Raw genomic sequence first — 14,205 nt, forward strand, 5'->3', positions numbered from 1 at the left:
TTCCCTACTACATCTACCCCCCAGGGAGGTGTTGTCCATCTTCTTCTATGATACCTGCTCTCAAGAGGACCAATCCCCAGGATCTCATTATATTTGAGATCCAAGTGATACCCAGAGCTGAGCACACCAGTGCAGGAGGCTCTGAGCCTTGCAAAGGGGAGCAGCACAGCCCCCTCCATGATTGAATAGGAAGACCTCCCCCACACCCCAGATGCAGAGTGCTCTGGGTTCAGGGTCAAAAGGACACTCACCCCGTGCTGGGAGAGGGCCTCTTGTCCTCTTACTGTCTGTGAGATATTCCTTCCTTCTGACTCTGTGAGGGGAATTTGCCCCTCATCTTTTGCTCCCATTATCTGGGACAAAATCCTTGTAAGAGCTTAGGGAGAGATGGCAAGATGGGAGGATAGATGGAGAGTGGGCAAAGTGAATAGAAAAAAACCCAAAGAATATTTGTTTGTCTGTTTTGCCAGGGTCCCAAAGGAGAAAAAGGAGACCAGGGACCCAAGGTGAGGTCACAGATCTGAAGTGGGGGTGAGAGAAATTTTCAGCCTGGTTGTAGGAGCATTATCCACATACAGTGATTTTTTTTCCACTCTCACTGCTATATCCAGGGTGAAAGAGGGATGGATGGAGCCAGCATTGTGGGACCCCCTGGGCCCAGGGGGCTACCAGGGCGCATCGAGGTCTTATCTAGTGTGAGTATCACCAGGTATCACCAGCATGGTTGCTTTTGCTAAAGGGGAGGGAAGGTTGTCCACAACTTCAGGGCCTTCAGGGCTGCTCTTTATGCAGGGGGCAGGTAGCTGGCATCTGGTGTTGGAGTTCCTACCTGCCAGCATGGCCTACCTGTCTGTTCCTACCCTGGTACCACTATTGTCACACATAGTGTGTCCAGAACCCTCTGTTCTGGTTGGCAGCATTTGCAGTCAGGAGACTGAGTATAACAGAGCTGTAACCAAGAGGTAAGGAACATAAGTGGGGGAATGAGGGAGGAAAGATGGTTTAGGTTATGAGAAATCAAGGAAGACTTTCTGGAAGAAGTCTCCTTGAGCAGGGACTTGAAAGCTAAGAAGGATTTACCAGGTAAGTATGGAGGACAGGACTTCCAGAACTCAGGTGGTCAAGACACTCTGAGCCGAAGCACAGAAGAGAAAAACATGGGTGTGTCCAAGGCACAGGGAGCTGATGGGCATGGGGGTGGGTGGAGAGCAATGGAAATTTGGAGAGAAGACTGGGATGTGGGCTGGGACATGATCACAGTCCACTGAATATTAGAACATCACATTTGTGAAAAACTGTGGCCCTTCCAAGAGAAATAATGTCATACTAGTACATGACAGAAAGACAAAAAGTCCCAAATAAGTGGAAAAAAGAATGACTAGAGGTTTTTTTTTTTAAAGTATGATTAAAAAATATCAAGTATAGGTAAGGGTGTAGTGAAATAGATAATCTCACGTACTTTGTTGGAAGTGTAAGTTGTACGTCCCCTTTAGACAGCTCTTTGGCAATGTGTTAAAACTAAAAATGTTCATACCGAAAACTTCCATATGGAAAGACCTCCATGCTGTATGATTGAGTGAAAAAAGCAAATTGAAGAATAATACCTACAGCCCAATGCCATTTATATAAAATAACCACATGGACAAACACACACACACACACACACACACACACACACCCAACAACACTGTTTTCTGTGGGTATTAATATTAATTTATAATTATATAACATGTAACTATAATATTTAAATATATTTAAAATTATAAAAGAAAAAAGGCATTTATGTATGGTGCAATTTTAAGATTAATCGAAGAGGAAAGTGATAAGGCGGCTCAGGGCTGTGTTGTAAGTGGGAGGGATGGGTGTGTTGGCAGTGGGTGGGTGTTGTCAGTGTCTGCTTGTGTCTGCCATGCGGGGTGACTTCAGTTAAAGCCTCACTGCCAGGAGCAAGGTGGGATGCGTGCCACCCTCTGTCTCTTTGTCTGATTTTTTCTCTTTTCAGCCTTTGATCAACATCACCCATGGATTCATGAATCTCTCGGACATTCCTGAGCTCGTCGGGCCTCCGGTGTGTATCCACAGCTGCCCTAGAGTGAGGGTCCTACCCAGACGCCCCAGCTGAAACTGGGGTTGGGTTGGTTTGGAATCCTTTTAGCTCCTGAAGCATAGAGCTAGAGTGTCTCGAAGTAGTAGAATAGAAAGAGAGCTTTGCATTTCTGAGAAGTTGCTGTCACATTAATTTGTGCAGGGAGTTTTGTCCAATGCAGTGGAAGCTTCCAGTCCCTTGCATCAGAAATATGTGTAATGGAAATCAGAGAATCATAAGTAACAAATTGATAGATGTCTGAGCAGTGCTTTGGGCATGCTTTTATTTACATGATCTCATTTCCCAGAATGGGAGGAGCCTAGAGAGACCTATGGGGAAACTGGCGCATGAGGAGGGAATGTGACTGGCTTCAGTCTTTCTGGCCCCATTTAGAGATCAGGAACACACAAAGAAGCTACCTTATTTCTACAAGTCCACAGAGTCTGTCCATGACACAACAGGACCTAAGAGGAAGGAAGCTTTCTCCTGCAGTCTGTGCAACGAATCCACACTGCACCTTCCATATCTGCTGGTGACAGCTGGGGAGAGAGGAAAGAGCTCTGGCCTTAGGAGCCTTGGGTTCCAGCCCCATCTCCTCTACATAATGCTCTGAGACTCTCATCATCTCTCTGATAACACCTCACCAGCCTTTGGGGCAGCTTGTAAGAGGTGATGGATGCGAAACTGCTTTGCAAACTGTGGCACTCTGTGGAAGCCGACACGGAGATTGAGGCTTATACTTCCACAGCTGCGCAGTCCAGATGTCTGCCAGGGCCACCCGCCCTGCAGTCCCCAGTAAGGTTGGCCTGAACCTCTGCTGCCAACATCCTGGGGAAAATTCAGTGCCCTCCCCAAGGCTTCTGCAAATATCCGCACGATTCCTTTAGAGCCAGTATCTCCTTCTGCTGAGTGGCCTCTGTTGGTGGGTCATTTCACCGTCTCTCCTATACTACATCCAGTGGGTCTCCCTTTCCTTGATTTCTACTAAAATCATCCAAAACACCCCAGTAAGCAAACCCTAAAGCAAACAAGTCATTTCACAAAAGTTTTCCCCAAACTATTGGGAGGTTAGAGTGTTAGGTGGCTTAATGCTAAAGCAAAACACAGACAGCCCAAGATCTAAGAGTCAACATCTCTGTTCTAAGAGCCCTTGGGCCTTGTCTGCCCCCACCCCTTCTCTCTTCTCCCCACCCGAGAATCCTCCTTCTGTCCCAATCCCTGGCCTCCTCTTTGGCAAATCCAGGCCCTCAAGGGTCCCCTTCATCCCTAACGGAAGATCAAGATTTTCCTACTCAGAGGCAGTTCCCTCCCAGCTGTACCTTTATACTTTTCCACTCTATTATATGTACACCATATAGATATATGTGTATAGTATATTATATGTATATATATATACACATATACATATATATATACACATATACATTATATATATATATATATATATATGTATGTATTAGTCCTTTGTTGCTTCTGCATCCTCAGATTCAACCAACCTTGGATAAAAAGTGCTGAAAAAAAAATTCCAGAAAGCTTCAAAAAGCAAAACTTGAATTTGCTGCATGCTGCCAATTATTTACATAGCTTTTACATTGGTTTTACAGCTATTTACATAGCATTTACATTGTATTAGGTGTTATAAGTAATCTAGAGATGATTTAAAGTGTATGGGTATATGGAGTATGGATGTAGGTTATATGCCAACACTACACCATTTTATATAAGGGCCTTGAGCATCTGCGGATTTTGGTATCCACAGGGGATCCTGAAACCAATACCCCTCAGATACCAAGGGACGACTGTACAGTATATTGAGAAAGTTGTTGCCATTCAGTTATATCTCTCTGTATATATATATTCTGCCAAACTCTATGTCTTTAATAGGTATGTGGGTATCTGGGCTTGGAGGAAAAAGAGTCCTGGCCCCATGTGGAGTGAACCACAAATTTTCTGTTTCCTGGAGCCTTTAAAATGGCTGGTCCTTTAAAATTCTCCCTCTTACTGAGGGAAAAGAACTGAGTCTCACCAACTGCCCCCACTTCCACCCCCAAATACCCCAGCACACCCTTGGGGCCCACTCCTCAGAGTTTAGGAACTTGTTTTCTGAGAATATTTGTGGAGGTTGAGCACTGCATTCATTGTCCCAGAGGTTTCTGACGCTGAGTGATTTCACGGAAGAGGAGGCTGGGACTTCAAGTGCCGAGAGTCCTGGCTCGGGTGAGCAGAGGCGCCAGACTCCTGAGCAGTTCCTGGCTCTGTGCTAACTAGTGTGTGACTGCACGGTTCCTTCCCCTCCTGGGCCTCGGCATCCTCTGCAAAATGGATCCTGAGCCCCACTGTGTGGGAACGTGCTTGGGCCTTTGGATGGTGCTGGAGGGAGTGGGCCCCTGAGGTACAGGTTCCTGCTGGCCTGGAAATGCTGCTCCTAACCTGCCTGCTTTGTCTGTCTGTGTCACAGGGCCCCGAGGGCATGCCTGGGCTGCCAGGATTTCCAGTGAGTAGCACAGTAGCCATCTTCCTTTTTCCCCCGAGGCTGTGTGCATTCTGTTCCTTCCACCTGGAATGCTGTTCCTCTCCATCTGCACAACTGACCTCTAGCGCCGTCTTGTTCATGTAGCCTTTCCTCGTTGCCCCCATCTGGAGTGATCCTTCCCTCCTTTGAATCCCATAGGGCTTTATTTTCACCTCTGCTGTCGTTCTTTTCTGCCTTGAATAACAGTTATTTGTACCCTTATCGTTTTTTCCTCAACTGTACTGTGACCAGCTTGCAGGGGGTCAGGTCTTGTTCATCTCTTTCTAGCCCAGGGCAGCCAGAGCCAGAGCTGGAGTCGGTGGTTGGCTTCCTGTACATGAGTGGATGAATCAAGCATTTCAAATAGATAGAGTCCGAGTAGATAAAGTCCCTGGAGAGAGAGGATGGTGGCGATGGAGGATGGAGAGAGGGGAATCATAGCCTGGAAGTCCACAATTAATAGTCTGTGTGCACCACGCTATGGGGCTTCCACCATGGAAGGTGAAAATGCATTTCTGTGTCGAAAGTGATCAGTTTAGTCTAAAAGTTTGAGCCTGCAGTGAAGCCCAAGGCTCCAGAGTGAAATCTGCACAATTTCTCCATACACTGCAACTCTGAAAGGCCTAATGCCAATGGTGACATGTGCTGCTTCCAGGATAAATGAAGGAAATTTATCAAAAAATGTAATAGAAATTTGTTGTTGATGGTAGAACTATGATGATCTCTTTTTCTTTTTTTTTATACTTTTCTGAACTTCTACATTTTTTAAAAGGAGCATGTGCTATGTTGACACTAAAAATACATGGGAACTAGACATTAAAAAACAGGAGAGGGTGGCAGCCGTGGAGAAGGCCTCTTAATTAGGAAGAGGAGAGGCCAGGACTCTGAGCTTGAGCTCCGGCCCCAGCTTGGCAGCTCCAAAGCCAGAGCATGTTCCAGACACATTTTTCTCTAAATGACTGGTTCTGTGTTCCCGAGGGAGCCCTAGGCTCCCCAGAAGAGCCTTTGGGACCACTTCAGGAGCAAGGAGGGGGCCAAGTAGGCAGGATCCAGGCCACTGCCGAGGCTCCATTTGACGTATTTTATACATTGGGCTTTTGTTTGACTTTACTTGAAAAAGGAGAATGAAAAGAGTTTCACTGCTAAAAAATAATAATAACAAATATTTGAAGGCCACTGCGTTAACCCAGAAGGTAGGGACTTGTGGAAAGGTAAATTGCAATAAAGTGTTGAACTTCTTTTTTAGGGGCAGACGTCTGGCTGTGTGAGTCATTGTCACAGATATTAAGTGTATGTTGGAGTTGAGACGAGGTCACCTCTGACCGGGTGTGCAGAATTTTGGTTCTGCAGAGGGAATGGCGGTGGCGGGCGGGTGAGGGGTGCAGAGAGGCTAAGGGGATAGGCTCGCCCCTGGTGGAGTGACGGAAGTGGAAGATGAGGCGCTGAGGCCGGCTGGGGTCAGTTTGGGTGTCAGGCTAGGATGTTTGGATCCCATCCTGTAGGTAGTGGGGAGCCAGAGAAGGGGCAGGATTCATGGAGGGTGAATGATGGGGGTGGTGGGCTGCAGGACGGCCCCGAGGACCCATGGGTGAGCAGAGGCAGCAGACAGTTTCAGTGGTACCCACTGGAGGAAACCACAGTTCAAAGAGGAGTGGGGCCTCCAGGCCGCCTAACACTCAGTGCTGTCTTCTTTCCACCAGACCACTATTTCTAGACCACTTAATATTAGGAAAACATCGTGACTAATTGTGACTTCCACTGGCACTCTGTGTTCTTTTACTTTCTGGAACAACAACTTTGTTTAGTTAAAGCATTTTGATCTTAACAAACCACCGACTACCCTCCAATGATTCCTTCTAGGGACCCAGAGGACCAAAAGGTGACACTGGTGTGCCTGGATTTCCAGGGCTAAAAGGAGAACAGGTAAGCAGGGCCCAGCCATCTGGGTGGGTTTGTGCTCTAGAATTTGGTAAATATTTCAAATGGGCTGAAAGTAGTTGTTAACTTTTTAAAAATTTGAGATATAATTCACACACCATAAAATCCACCCCTTTCAATTGTGAAATTCAGTGACTTATAGTATATTCACAAGGTTGTGCAGCCATCACCACTACCTAATTCTAGAACATTTTCATCATGCCAAAAGAAACACTGTATCTAGTAGCAGTCACTCCCGGGCTGTTAACTTTCATGATCTCAAGGTTCTTCCAGGGTGAAGGTGGGGTGGGTGGAGAAACAGATTTTCAACATAGTTTGGAAAGAGAACTCAACCCAACGCTCCCTTGAACGCTGTGCTTTGTCTAACTGCCCGCGGGCACCTGCATTAGAGTGTGCACTGCCCGAGGGCAGGCACATCCACTTTCTTTTCTGTAGCTCCAGTACTTAGCACTGCGCCTGGTACACACATGGCACTTAAGACATTTGTTGAATGAAAAGACGTATAAGTAATGAATACAATGATGTTAATATTTAGAAATCATTATTTTATTAAACTATTATTAGTATAAGCGGGGGCATTCTGCACTTGGATGGCGGTCTTGGTCCAGAAGTTTTGGAATATTTAGCATACAGAGCACTTCCTGAAAATTCCAAGGGCATTGAAATGACCTTTGTACCCTTCCACATTTGCCTCTTAGAATTAATTTCCCAGTTGGTTTTTATAGATAAGGGGAGAGTGACGTCCATAAATGGATTGCAGTTATTCTGGATTGGATTCATTTATTCATCCATCCATTTATATACTCATCCAGATTACATCCATTCCCTAAGGTGTGCCAGCCAGTTTCCTATACTAGGCACTAGATAGAGAAATAAGATGTGAGGAACAGACATGCAGACAGCCAGCAGAGTTCATGGTCGTTGCTGTAACGGGGGTCTGTATAAAGCCAGTGGGAGCAGCCCTGAGCCTGCCCTGGGGAGTCAAGGAGGGTGTGTGTGTCTCTAAGTGGAGGCAGCATTAGGCTACTCTCTTTCCTTCCTCCCCCCACCATTTTCCACTAGCCCCACAGAGGGGGAGAGAGTCTCCAGTGTCTGTTGGGCCACAGTTCCAGGGAGTCGAGGGCTCAGTGTGCTGGGTCTGAGTTTAGCGTTACATGGGACCATGTCTTGGGATGCCTTTTGCTGCCCCGGGGCTACAGGGATGGCGTGGGGCCAGGGCAGTTCTGGCTTGGGAGGAGGCCTGGTCAAGCAGGATTGGCTCTTGCTTTAAACGCTCTGTTTTCTATATGGCGAGGTCGGGTGGATCTAGAGGGACCTACGAGCCGTCTCTCCCCTAATCCCCTGCCACTTTGAAAACCGGGAAAAGCGCCCAGGCAGGTCTGCTCTGATCCCCGCAGCCAACGCGCTTTCTCTCGCTCTGCCTCTCATGCTTTTGTGCTTGCTTCTTCTTGCTGCTGGCGTGCTCAGGACTGCTTTTCCTCACTAGCGAAGTGGTAAGATCCAAATATCAGGTGTGGGCTTGGGGGATGGAGAGGAGAGGCTGCTTGGCTTGCTTTGGCACCACTGCCTTGGCTGCTTCCAGCCCTGTTGAAGGGAGACTTTTGTGTGGTCCAGCCCAGTTCCCCAGGGGCTAGCATTGAAGTTTGGGGCCAGAGCCTTGAATGGTTCCTCTCCCTGGCCTTTTCTCTGGACATATATCTTCTTGGAAAAGCCTCCTGGGATAGCAGATGGCCCTGCTGAGTACAGGATTGGGGGCAGGATCCTGTGTCCCTGCCACCTGTCTACCCATCTCCCCTATTTCCCAGCAACTGAGATAACTTTGCCTGATCAAGTGAGCATTTGCACAGGAGCCTGGAGTTTGGAGGCAAAGTTCCACATGGAGACTCAGGGCCCCTGTGTTGGAGAGGCCTCCACTGTTCATGCTGTCGTCACTTTCCCAATTTTAGATGTTTTAACAAGACTAAGGATTGCAGGTGAGAACAGATCTCAAGTCGAGTTGTTAGGAAAGCAAGCCACCAAATATATTAGGAGCCAGAGGTTCTCAGGGGGGAGCCCCACAGCCAGAGGTGGGACGGACCTTGTTGGGACTGATTCCTGGAGGGTTGAGAGGAGGGATGCTGATCTGGCAGCAGCGGGAGCCCCAGAGGGGCTTGCAGGACCCCAGCCTGTGCTTTCGGACAGTAACTGATGTACATGGAGGGAACAGTCCAGAGAACATTTAATGACTTAGGAGGCTGTGCAGTATTCTAGCAAGAGGTCATGTCGGGCCGTGGGGCCAGAGAGGCAGCGTGAAGGCCAGAGAAATCATGGCGATGAGCCTCTGGATAAGGCGGTGAGGCGGAGGCCCGGCTTCATCAAAAGGTTCTCTGAATTGCAGGGTGAGAAGGGAGAGCCGGGCGCCATCCTGACGGGGGATATTCCTCTGGAAAGGCTGAGGAGCCGAAAGGTAACTATGTCACCAGACCCTGAAGGCACACATCTTCTACATCCTATCTTTGTTTCTGTCGCAAACCGTGTTCATCTGAGTGACAAGTCCGTGTCCCCCTGTTTTAGGGTGAACCTGGAGAGCATGGAGCCCCGGGACCGATGGTAAGCCAGAGCGTCTCGCCCCTGCATGTGGACTGGGGTTTGAAGCATTTATCGTACTTTGGCTCAACTAGATTGAGTTGTCCCAGCTGTGAAAATAAAAAGGATGTGGCAAAATGTATCTGTGTCAAGGGTAGGCTAACTGCAATTAAATAAGATCTCAGTGGTTCAGCACAATAGCAGCTTAGTTCTCACTTAGGCAGAGTCCACTGTGGTGGTTCCCAGTTGGGCATCTCCCCTCCAAGCAGTGACTCGGGGACCCAGGATGCTTGCATCCTGTGACTCTGCCCTCTGGTGGATTCAGGGCCACAATGGCATCTTCCAGCTGATAGGCTGAGGTTGGGGAGGGGAAAGAGACCATGGAAGATGATGAACTCCACTTCTGGCCAGACCTCTGATGCAGGAGGCGGGGCGGGGGGGGCAGTGGGGGTGGGGATAGGTCTCAGAAATGTGGTTTAGCTGTGTGTCCAGAAGGAGAGGGGAAGCGGCTGGTGGTGAGACCCACAGTTGTATGGGTCTTGCCAGCTAAAGATTGTCATTACCCAGGGAACCTGGGCCTTTTGGCTTCTGGTCTTGGATCTGCTGCCCATTTGCTGTATGACCTCAAACAAGTCCTCTTCTCTCTCTGGGCTTTTGTCTTCCCATCTATAAGTGAGGGTATTGAATGAGTACTAGATGACATGATAGGGTCCTTCTTGCCTTACTGCTCCAGGAATCTATAATTTTGGGGGGCTGCTGAACAATTTTTAAGCTACCAGTTCTCTCCAGATGAACCCTAAACTTGCCCCTCATATATTTCTTCCCAAAGAACAAAGAAAACTCATAGAACATCCACCATGGGTCAGACAGTGATGCTTCAACACAGATCACCTCATTTCATTTTCACCACCCTAAGAGGCTAATGTCAGAACCCTCATTTTATAGACCGGGAAACCGAGGTTAAAGAGGTTAAGTAACTAGCCCACTGCCATACAGCTTGTTAGTGACACAGCAGGGATTTGAGCCCAGCCTGTTAAACTCTGTGTCCAGGTTTTTCCCAGCACACCTCACTGCCTCCAGTTGATACCTTCATTCTTCTGAAACATTTTGAGCTGGAGAACTGTACCTTGGGGTTTGAATGTGGGGTTTGTTTGAAGCTGGATCTCAGGCCTGGGGAGAAAGGACCTCACATTTCTCTAACAGGCACGTGTCCTTGATGAATGGCCCGTAACCTCCAAGGTGCATCCTTCAAAGGACCCTCTAAAGCCTTTGGTCCCTTAAGCCAGGCAGAATGGATGCCCTGGAGAGGTGTCCTTGGCCCTAGCTGCAGGCTAAGGCAGACTGGGAGAGTCTTGTGTTAACCACTGGGTAACACTTACTAATACCCAGTATGGTGGGAAATACTAATTGTTAGCAATGGTGGCTGGCAAGCTGCTGCAGATGGCCAGGGTAGTTATTGCCACTGAAGCCCATCTGTGCATAGCTTGCCAAGCACAGACAGTAAGGGGGCACCTTCTTCCAATTTGCATAAGGTGTCATATGGGCTGTCTATGGCCCTCATGACTGGTATAGCTTACAACACTAGAGCCTTGTTACTCAAAGTGTGGTCCATGGACCAGCATCATCAGCATCACCTGGGAGCTCGTTGGAAAAACAAAGCCTTATGCCCCACCCCGGATCCACTGGATCTGCATTTTTTTTTTTTTTTTTTTTTTTTTGCGGTATGCGGGCCTCTCACTGTTGTGGCCTCCCCCGTTGCGGAGCACAGGCTCCGGACGCGCAGGCTCAGCGGCCATGGCTCACGGGCCCAGCCGCTCCGCGGCATATGGGATCCTCCCAGACCGGGGCACGAACCCGTATCCCCTGCATCGGCAGGCGGACTCTCAACCACTTGCGCCACCAGGGAGGCCCTGGATCTGCATTTTTTTTTTTTTTTTTTTGCTGTACGCGGGCCTCTCACTGCTGTGGCCTCTCCCGTTGCGGAGCACAGGCTCCGGACACACAGGCTCCGCGGCCATGGCTCGCGGGCCCAGCCGCTCCGCGGCATGTGGGATCCTCCGGGATCGGGGCACGAACCCGTGTCCCCTGCATCGGCAGGCGGACTCTCAACCACTGCGCCACCAGGGAGGCCCCTGGATCTGCATTTTGATGAGATCCAGGTGACTTGTGCACAGTGATGTTTGAGAAGCCCTGCACTAGTACGTACCACCACGTGGCCTGTGGCCTGTTAACTCCTTGCTTTTCTTTTCCTGAGAGTAACCTGGTCTGGGTACTTTACATACAGAGCCTGTCTCAACACAGTCTATTTGCCATTTTTCAGGGTAAGTCTGCATACAGACTTATAGAGAGAGAGCAGGAAGAAGGGACTTGATAGGCCCCAGGCTTAAACCAGTCATTCCCCTGGGAGACAGGACAGACCCAGTTACAAAACAGGAAAGGTGTCAACTGGAAGTAGAGCTTGTTCTGGGAAGAGGTGGTACATTGTATGCATCCTAGACACTGGAAGGCATGAGGGTTCTGGCAGGAGGTTGGAACAGGGCAGTGGCTCTGGGAGCATGGGGACACAGAAAGCAAGCACTGGAATGCGGTCCATGGGCAGGGGCTCATCTGGAGAGCTGGGGAGCCAGGCCAAGATTCTGGTCCTTAGGGACAGGTGGGAACAAGGCAGGAACCAAATCCTGAAGCAGGTTATTGGGCTTGGCTGACATGAGGAGTGAAGCAGGGCTGCGTTATTCCAACGGGGGACATGGAGAACCCTGGGACATAAGACCTAAGGCAAAGGTCCACGTTCTGAGCTGGCCCAGCACACAGCTACCTGGGAGCTAAGGCCAGGAGCTACTGACCTCTTGCTTCTTTGTTAGCTCTGACTGGCTGAGAGGGTTGGGTCCAGCGTCTGGACTGGGGTAGAGCCCTGCAGGAGGGACTGAGCAAGTGGGTCCAGCTGAGGACAGAGAGGCCAGGGGACAAGGAGCCAGGCAGGTGGACATTTCATAACTTCTCCTTGCCCTCCGTCCTCCTAGTAGTGGTTCATTGTCATCACTGCCCACAAAGGTAGGCTGGATGCCCCCCATCTCCCTAGCCCTTGAGTTTCTGTTCCTTCTTTTTTAATTGAAATATATTTTACATACAGCATTGTGTACATTTAAGGTGTACATGTTGATTTGATACATTTATGTATTGTAATATGATTGCTGTTGTGGAGATAGCAGCTCTCTCACATCTCATAATTATCATTCCTTTTTTGTGGTTGGAATAAATAAGATCTAGACTCTTAGCAGTTTGAGGATTATAATATTAATACAGTGTTGCTGTCCGTATTCACTATACCGTGCATTAGATCTCCAGGATCTAGCTGTCTACTAGTTGCAAGTTTGTACATTAAACCTCACCTCTACTATTCCCCCACCCTCCTACCCCTGATAACCACCATCTTACTCTGTTTTTACAACTTTGACTTTTTTAGATTCTACATATAAGTGACATCATACAGTATTTTTCTCTTTCTAATCTGGTGTTTACTTTGCCTCCAGGGGCCCAAAGGACCACCAGGACACAAAGGAGAACTTGGCCTCCCTGGACGACCCGTAGGTGTTGGGGGTTCTCGTATTGCATATGAGGGAGGACAGGCGGGCCAGGCTGGCCTGCGGGCAGTGGGTTTACTAAGGCCTCTCCCGTGGGTTTCAGGGTCGCCCAGGACTGAATGGCCTCAAAGGCGCCAAAGGAGATCGAGGGGTCATGATGCCGGTGAGTGCCACACCAGGGACCCAGCCCCATGCTGCCCCAGGGACGTGGCCCCAGGGCCAGTGTCCAGACGAGGGGCGGATGAGTGCCAGGTCCAGTGGGCAGGGCTCGTGGACAGAATGCTCAGGAACGTTATTCTTCTTCCTCTGCTGCCACTTCCAAAGATCCTCCAGCCCAACCCTAGCCTCCGGCTTGCTCTCAGGAGGTCCCTGCCACCAAATCCACCTTAGTGGAGCATAAACTTCCTCGTCCAGACCCCAGAGGGAGGGTGGGAGAACATGATCTGGGCTTTCTCAAGAAGTCTGATTTCAAATCCCAGGTCTTCTGACTCGGGTAATATCCCGTCCTTCCTGGGTTACACAGTCCTGGGGGTTTCGCATGTTGCTGGGGGTGCTCGGTGAGCGCTCTTGAGAGAATGCGGAAGGTCCATCAGCTGTGTAGGCAGGGCCTCACAAGATGACAGACACCGGAGCATCAGCAGGGTCCCACGTCTGCAATAAGGAAGCCAGCATTTCTTGAGCACTTACTGTGTACCAGACACTCTACAAAGTGCTTTTGAGGACAGGATCACAGTTTTGATAGTAACTCTCCTAAGAGAAACTCAGTGGTGTTCTTGTTTTACACAGGAGGAAACTAGGGCCTGTACAAGTTAGTGACCCCCTGAAGGTCCCATGCAGCTCAAAGTGTGTTGCTACTTCTGTTTGCACCCCATGGTCGCCGCTTTGTATGCCTAGAAATGCAGAAATGCAATCGTATTGAATCACTGGGCACCGACTCACTCACCAAGCCTACCGGGGCTCCAGGTACAGCAGACACCGGTGCCTGCACTTGAGTGATCACGTGGAGCTTCCTCGTGGGCCGGAGGCCTCTCACCTGTGGTCGTAGCCTCCCCCTCCCCCTCCCCTCCTGCAGCTTCTGCTGCAGGTCCAGCTTGGGCTCCAGGCTTGGCGGAGAAGACATTGCATGGTGTCAAAGCCAGGCTGACCTGGCTCTCAAAGTGACTCTGCCATCTAACAGGAGTCGGCGTTTATTGTTACACTTATGAGGGGCTCTCCCAGGCACTGTATCCTAGGAAGGCCTCGCTGCACCCGCCCCTCCATAGGAGGGATGCGTCGATAGAGGTGGTGGGCTCAGTATCCTCTGAGCACTGCTCTTGGGGTCAGAATCTGGCTTCCAGCCTCCATTCCGCCATGAATTGCTGTGTGGCCTTGAGCAGGTCACTTCCCCTCTCTGGCCCTCATTGTGTCCAATTGTAAACCAGCGATGATACTTGCTCTGCTGTTGTGAAGCTGCAGCGAGGCTACGGGTATAGGTGTGCTCTGGGAAGAGGCTGGCCTACCCATGGGAAGAGTTAGTTGGCTTT

General features: G+C 49.4%; 1 protein-coding gene across 2 annotated transcripts in view; it reads left to right on the forward strand.

Moving 5' to 3' along the window:
• COL15A1 (collagen type XV alpha 1 chain) overlaps positions 1-14,205 on the forward strand; it is a 102,187-nt gene that overhangs the window by 66,631 nt on the left and 21,351 nt on the right. The window contains exons 20-28 of one of the 2 annotated variants that reach the window (XM_060101029.1): positions 471-506; positions 612-695; positions 2,003-2,068; positions 4,545-4,580; positions 6,459-6,521; positions 8,914-8,982; positions 9,090-9,125; positions 12,632-12,685; positions 12,786-12,845. In XM_060101029.1, the coding sequence (XP_059957012.1) occupies positions 471-506; positions 612-695; positions 2,003-2,068; positions 4,545-4,580; positions 6,459-6,521; positions 8,914-8,982; positions 9,090-9,125; positions 12,632-12,685; positions 12,786-12,845 (504 nt within the window). The remainder of the gene's footprint in view (positions 1-470; positions 507-611; positions 696-2,002; positions 2,069-4,544; positions 4,581-6,458; positions 6,522-8,913; positions 8,983-9,089; positions 9,126-12,631; positions 12,686-12,785; positions 12,846-14,205) is intronic. The other variant, XM_060101028.1, reaches the window with a different exon arrangement.

Source organism: Mesoplodon densirostris, chromosome 6 (assembly GCF_025265405.1).
Source record: "Mesoplodon densirostris isolate mMesDen1 chromosome 6, mMesDen1 primary haplotype, whole genome shotgun sequence".
In the NCBI taxonomy this organism is placed as follows: Eukaryota; Metazoa; Chordata; class Mammalia; order Artiodactyla; family Ziphiidae; genus Mesoplodon; species Mesoplodon densirostris.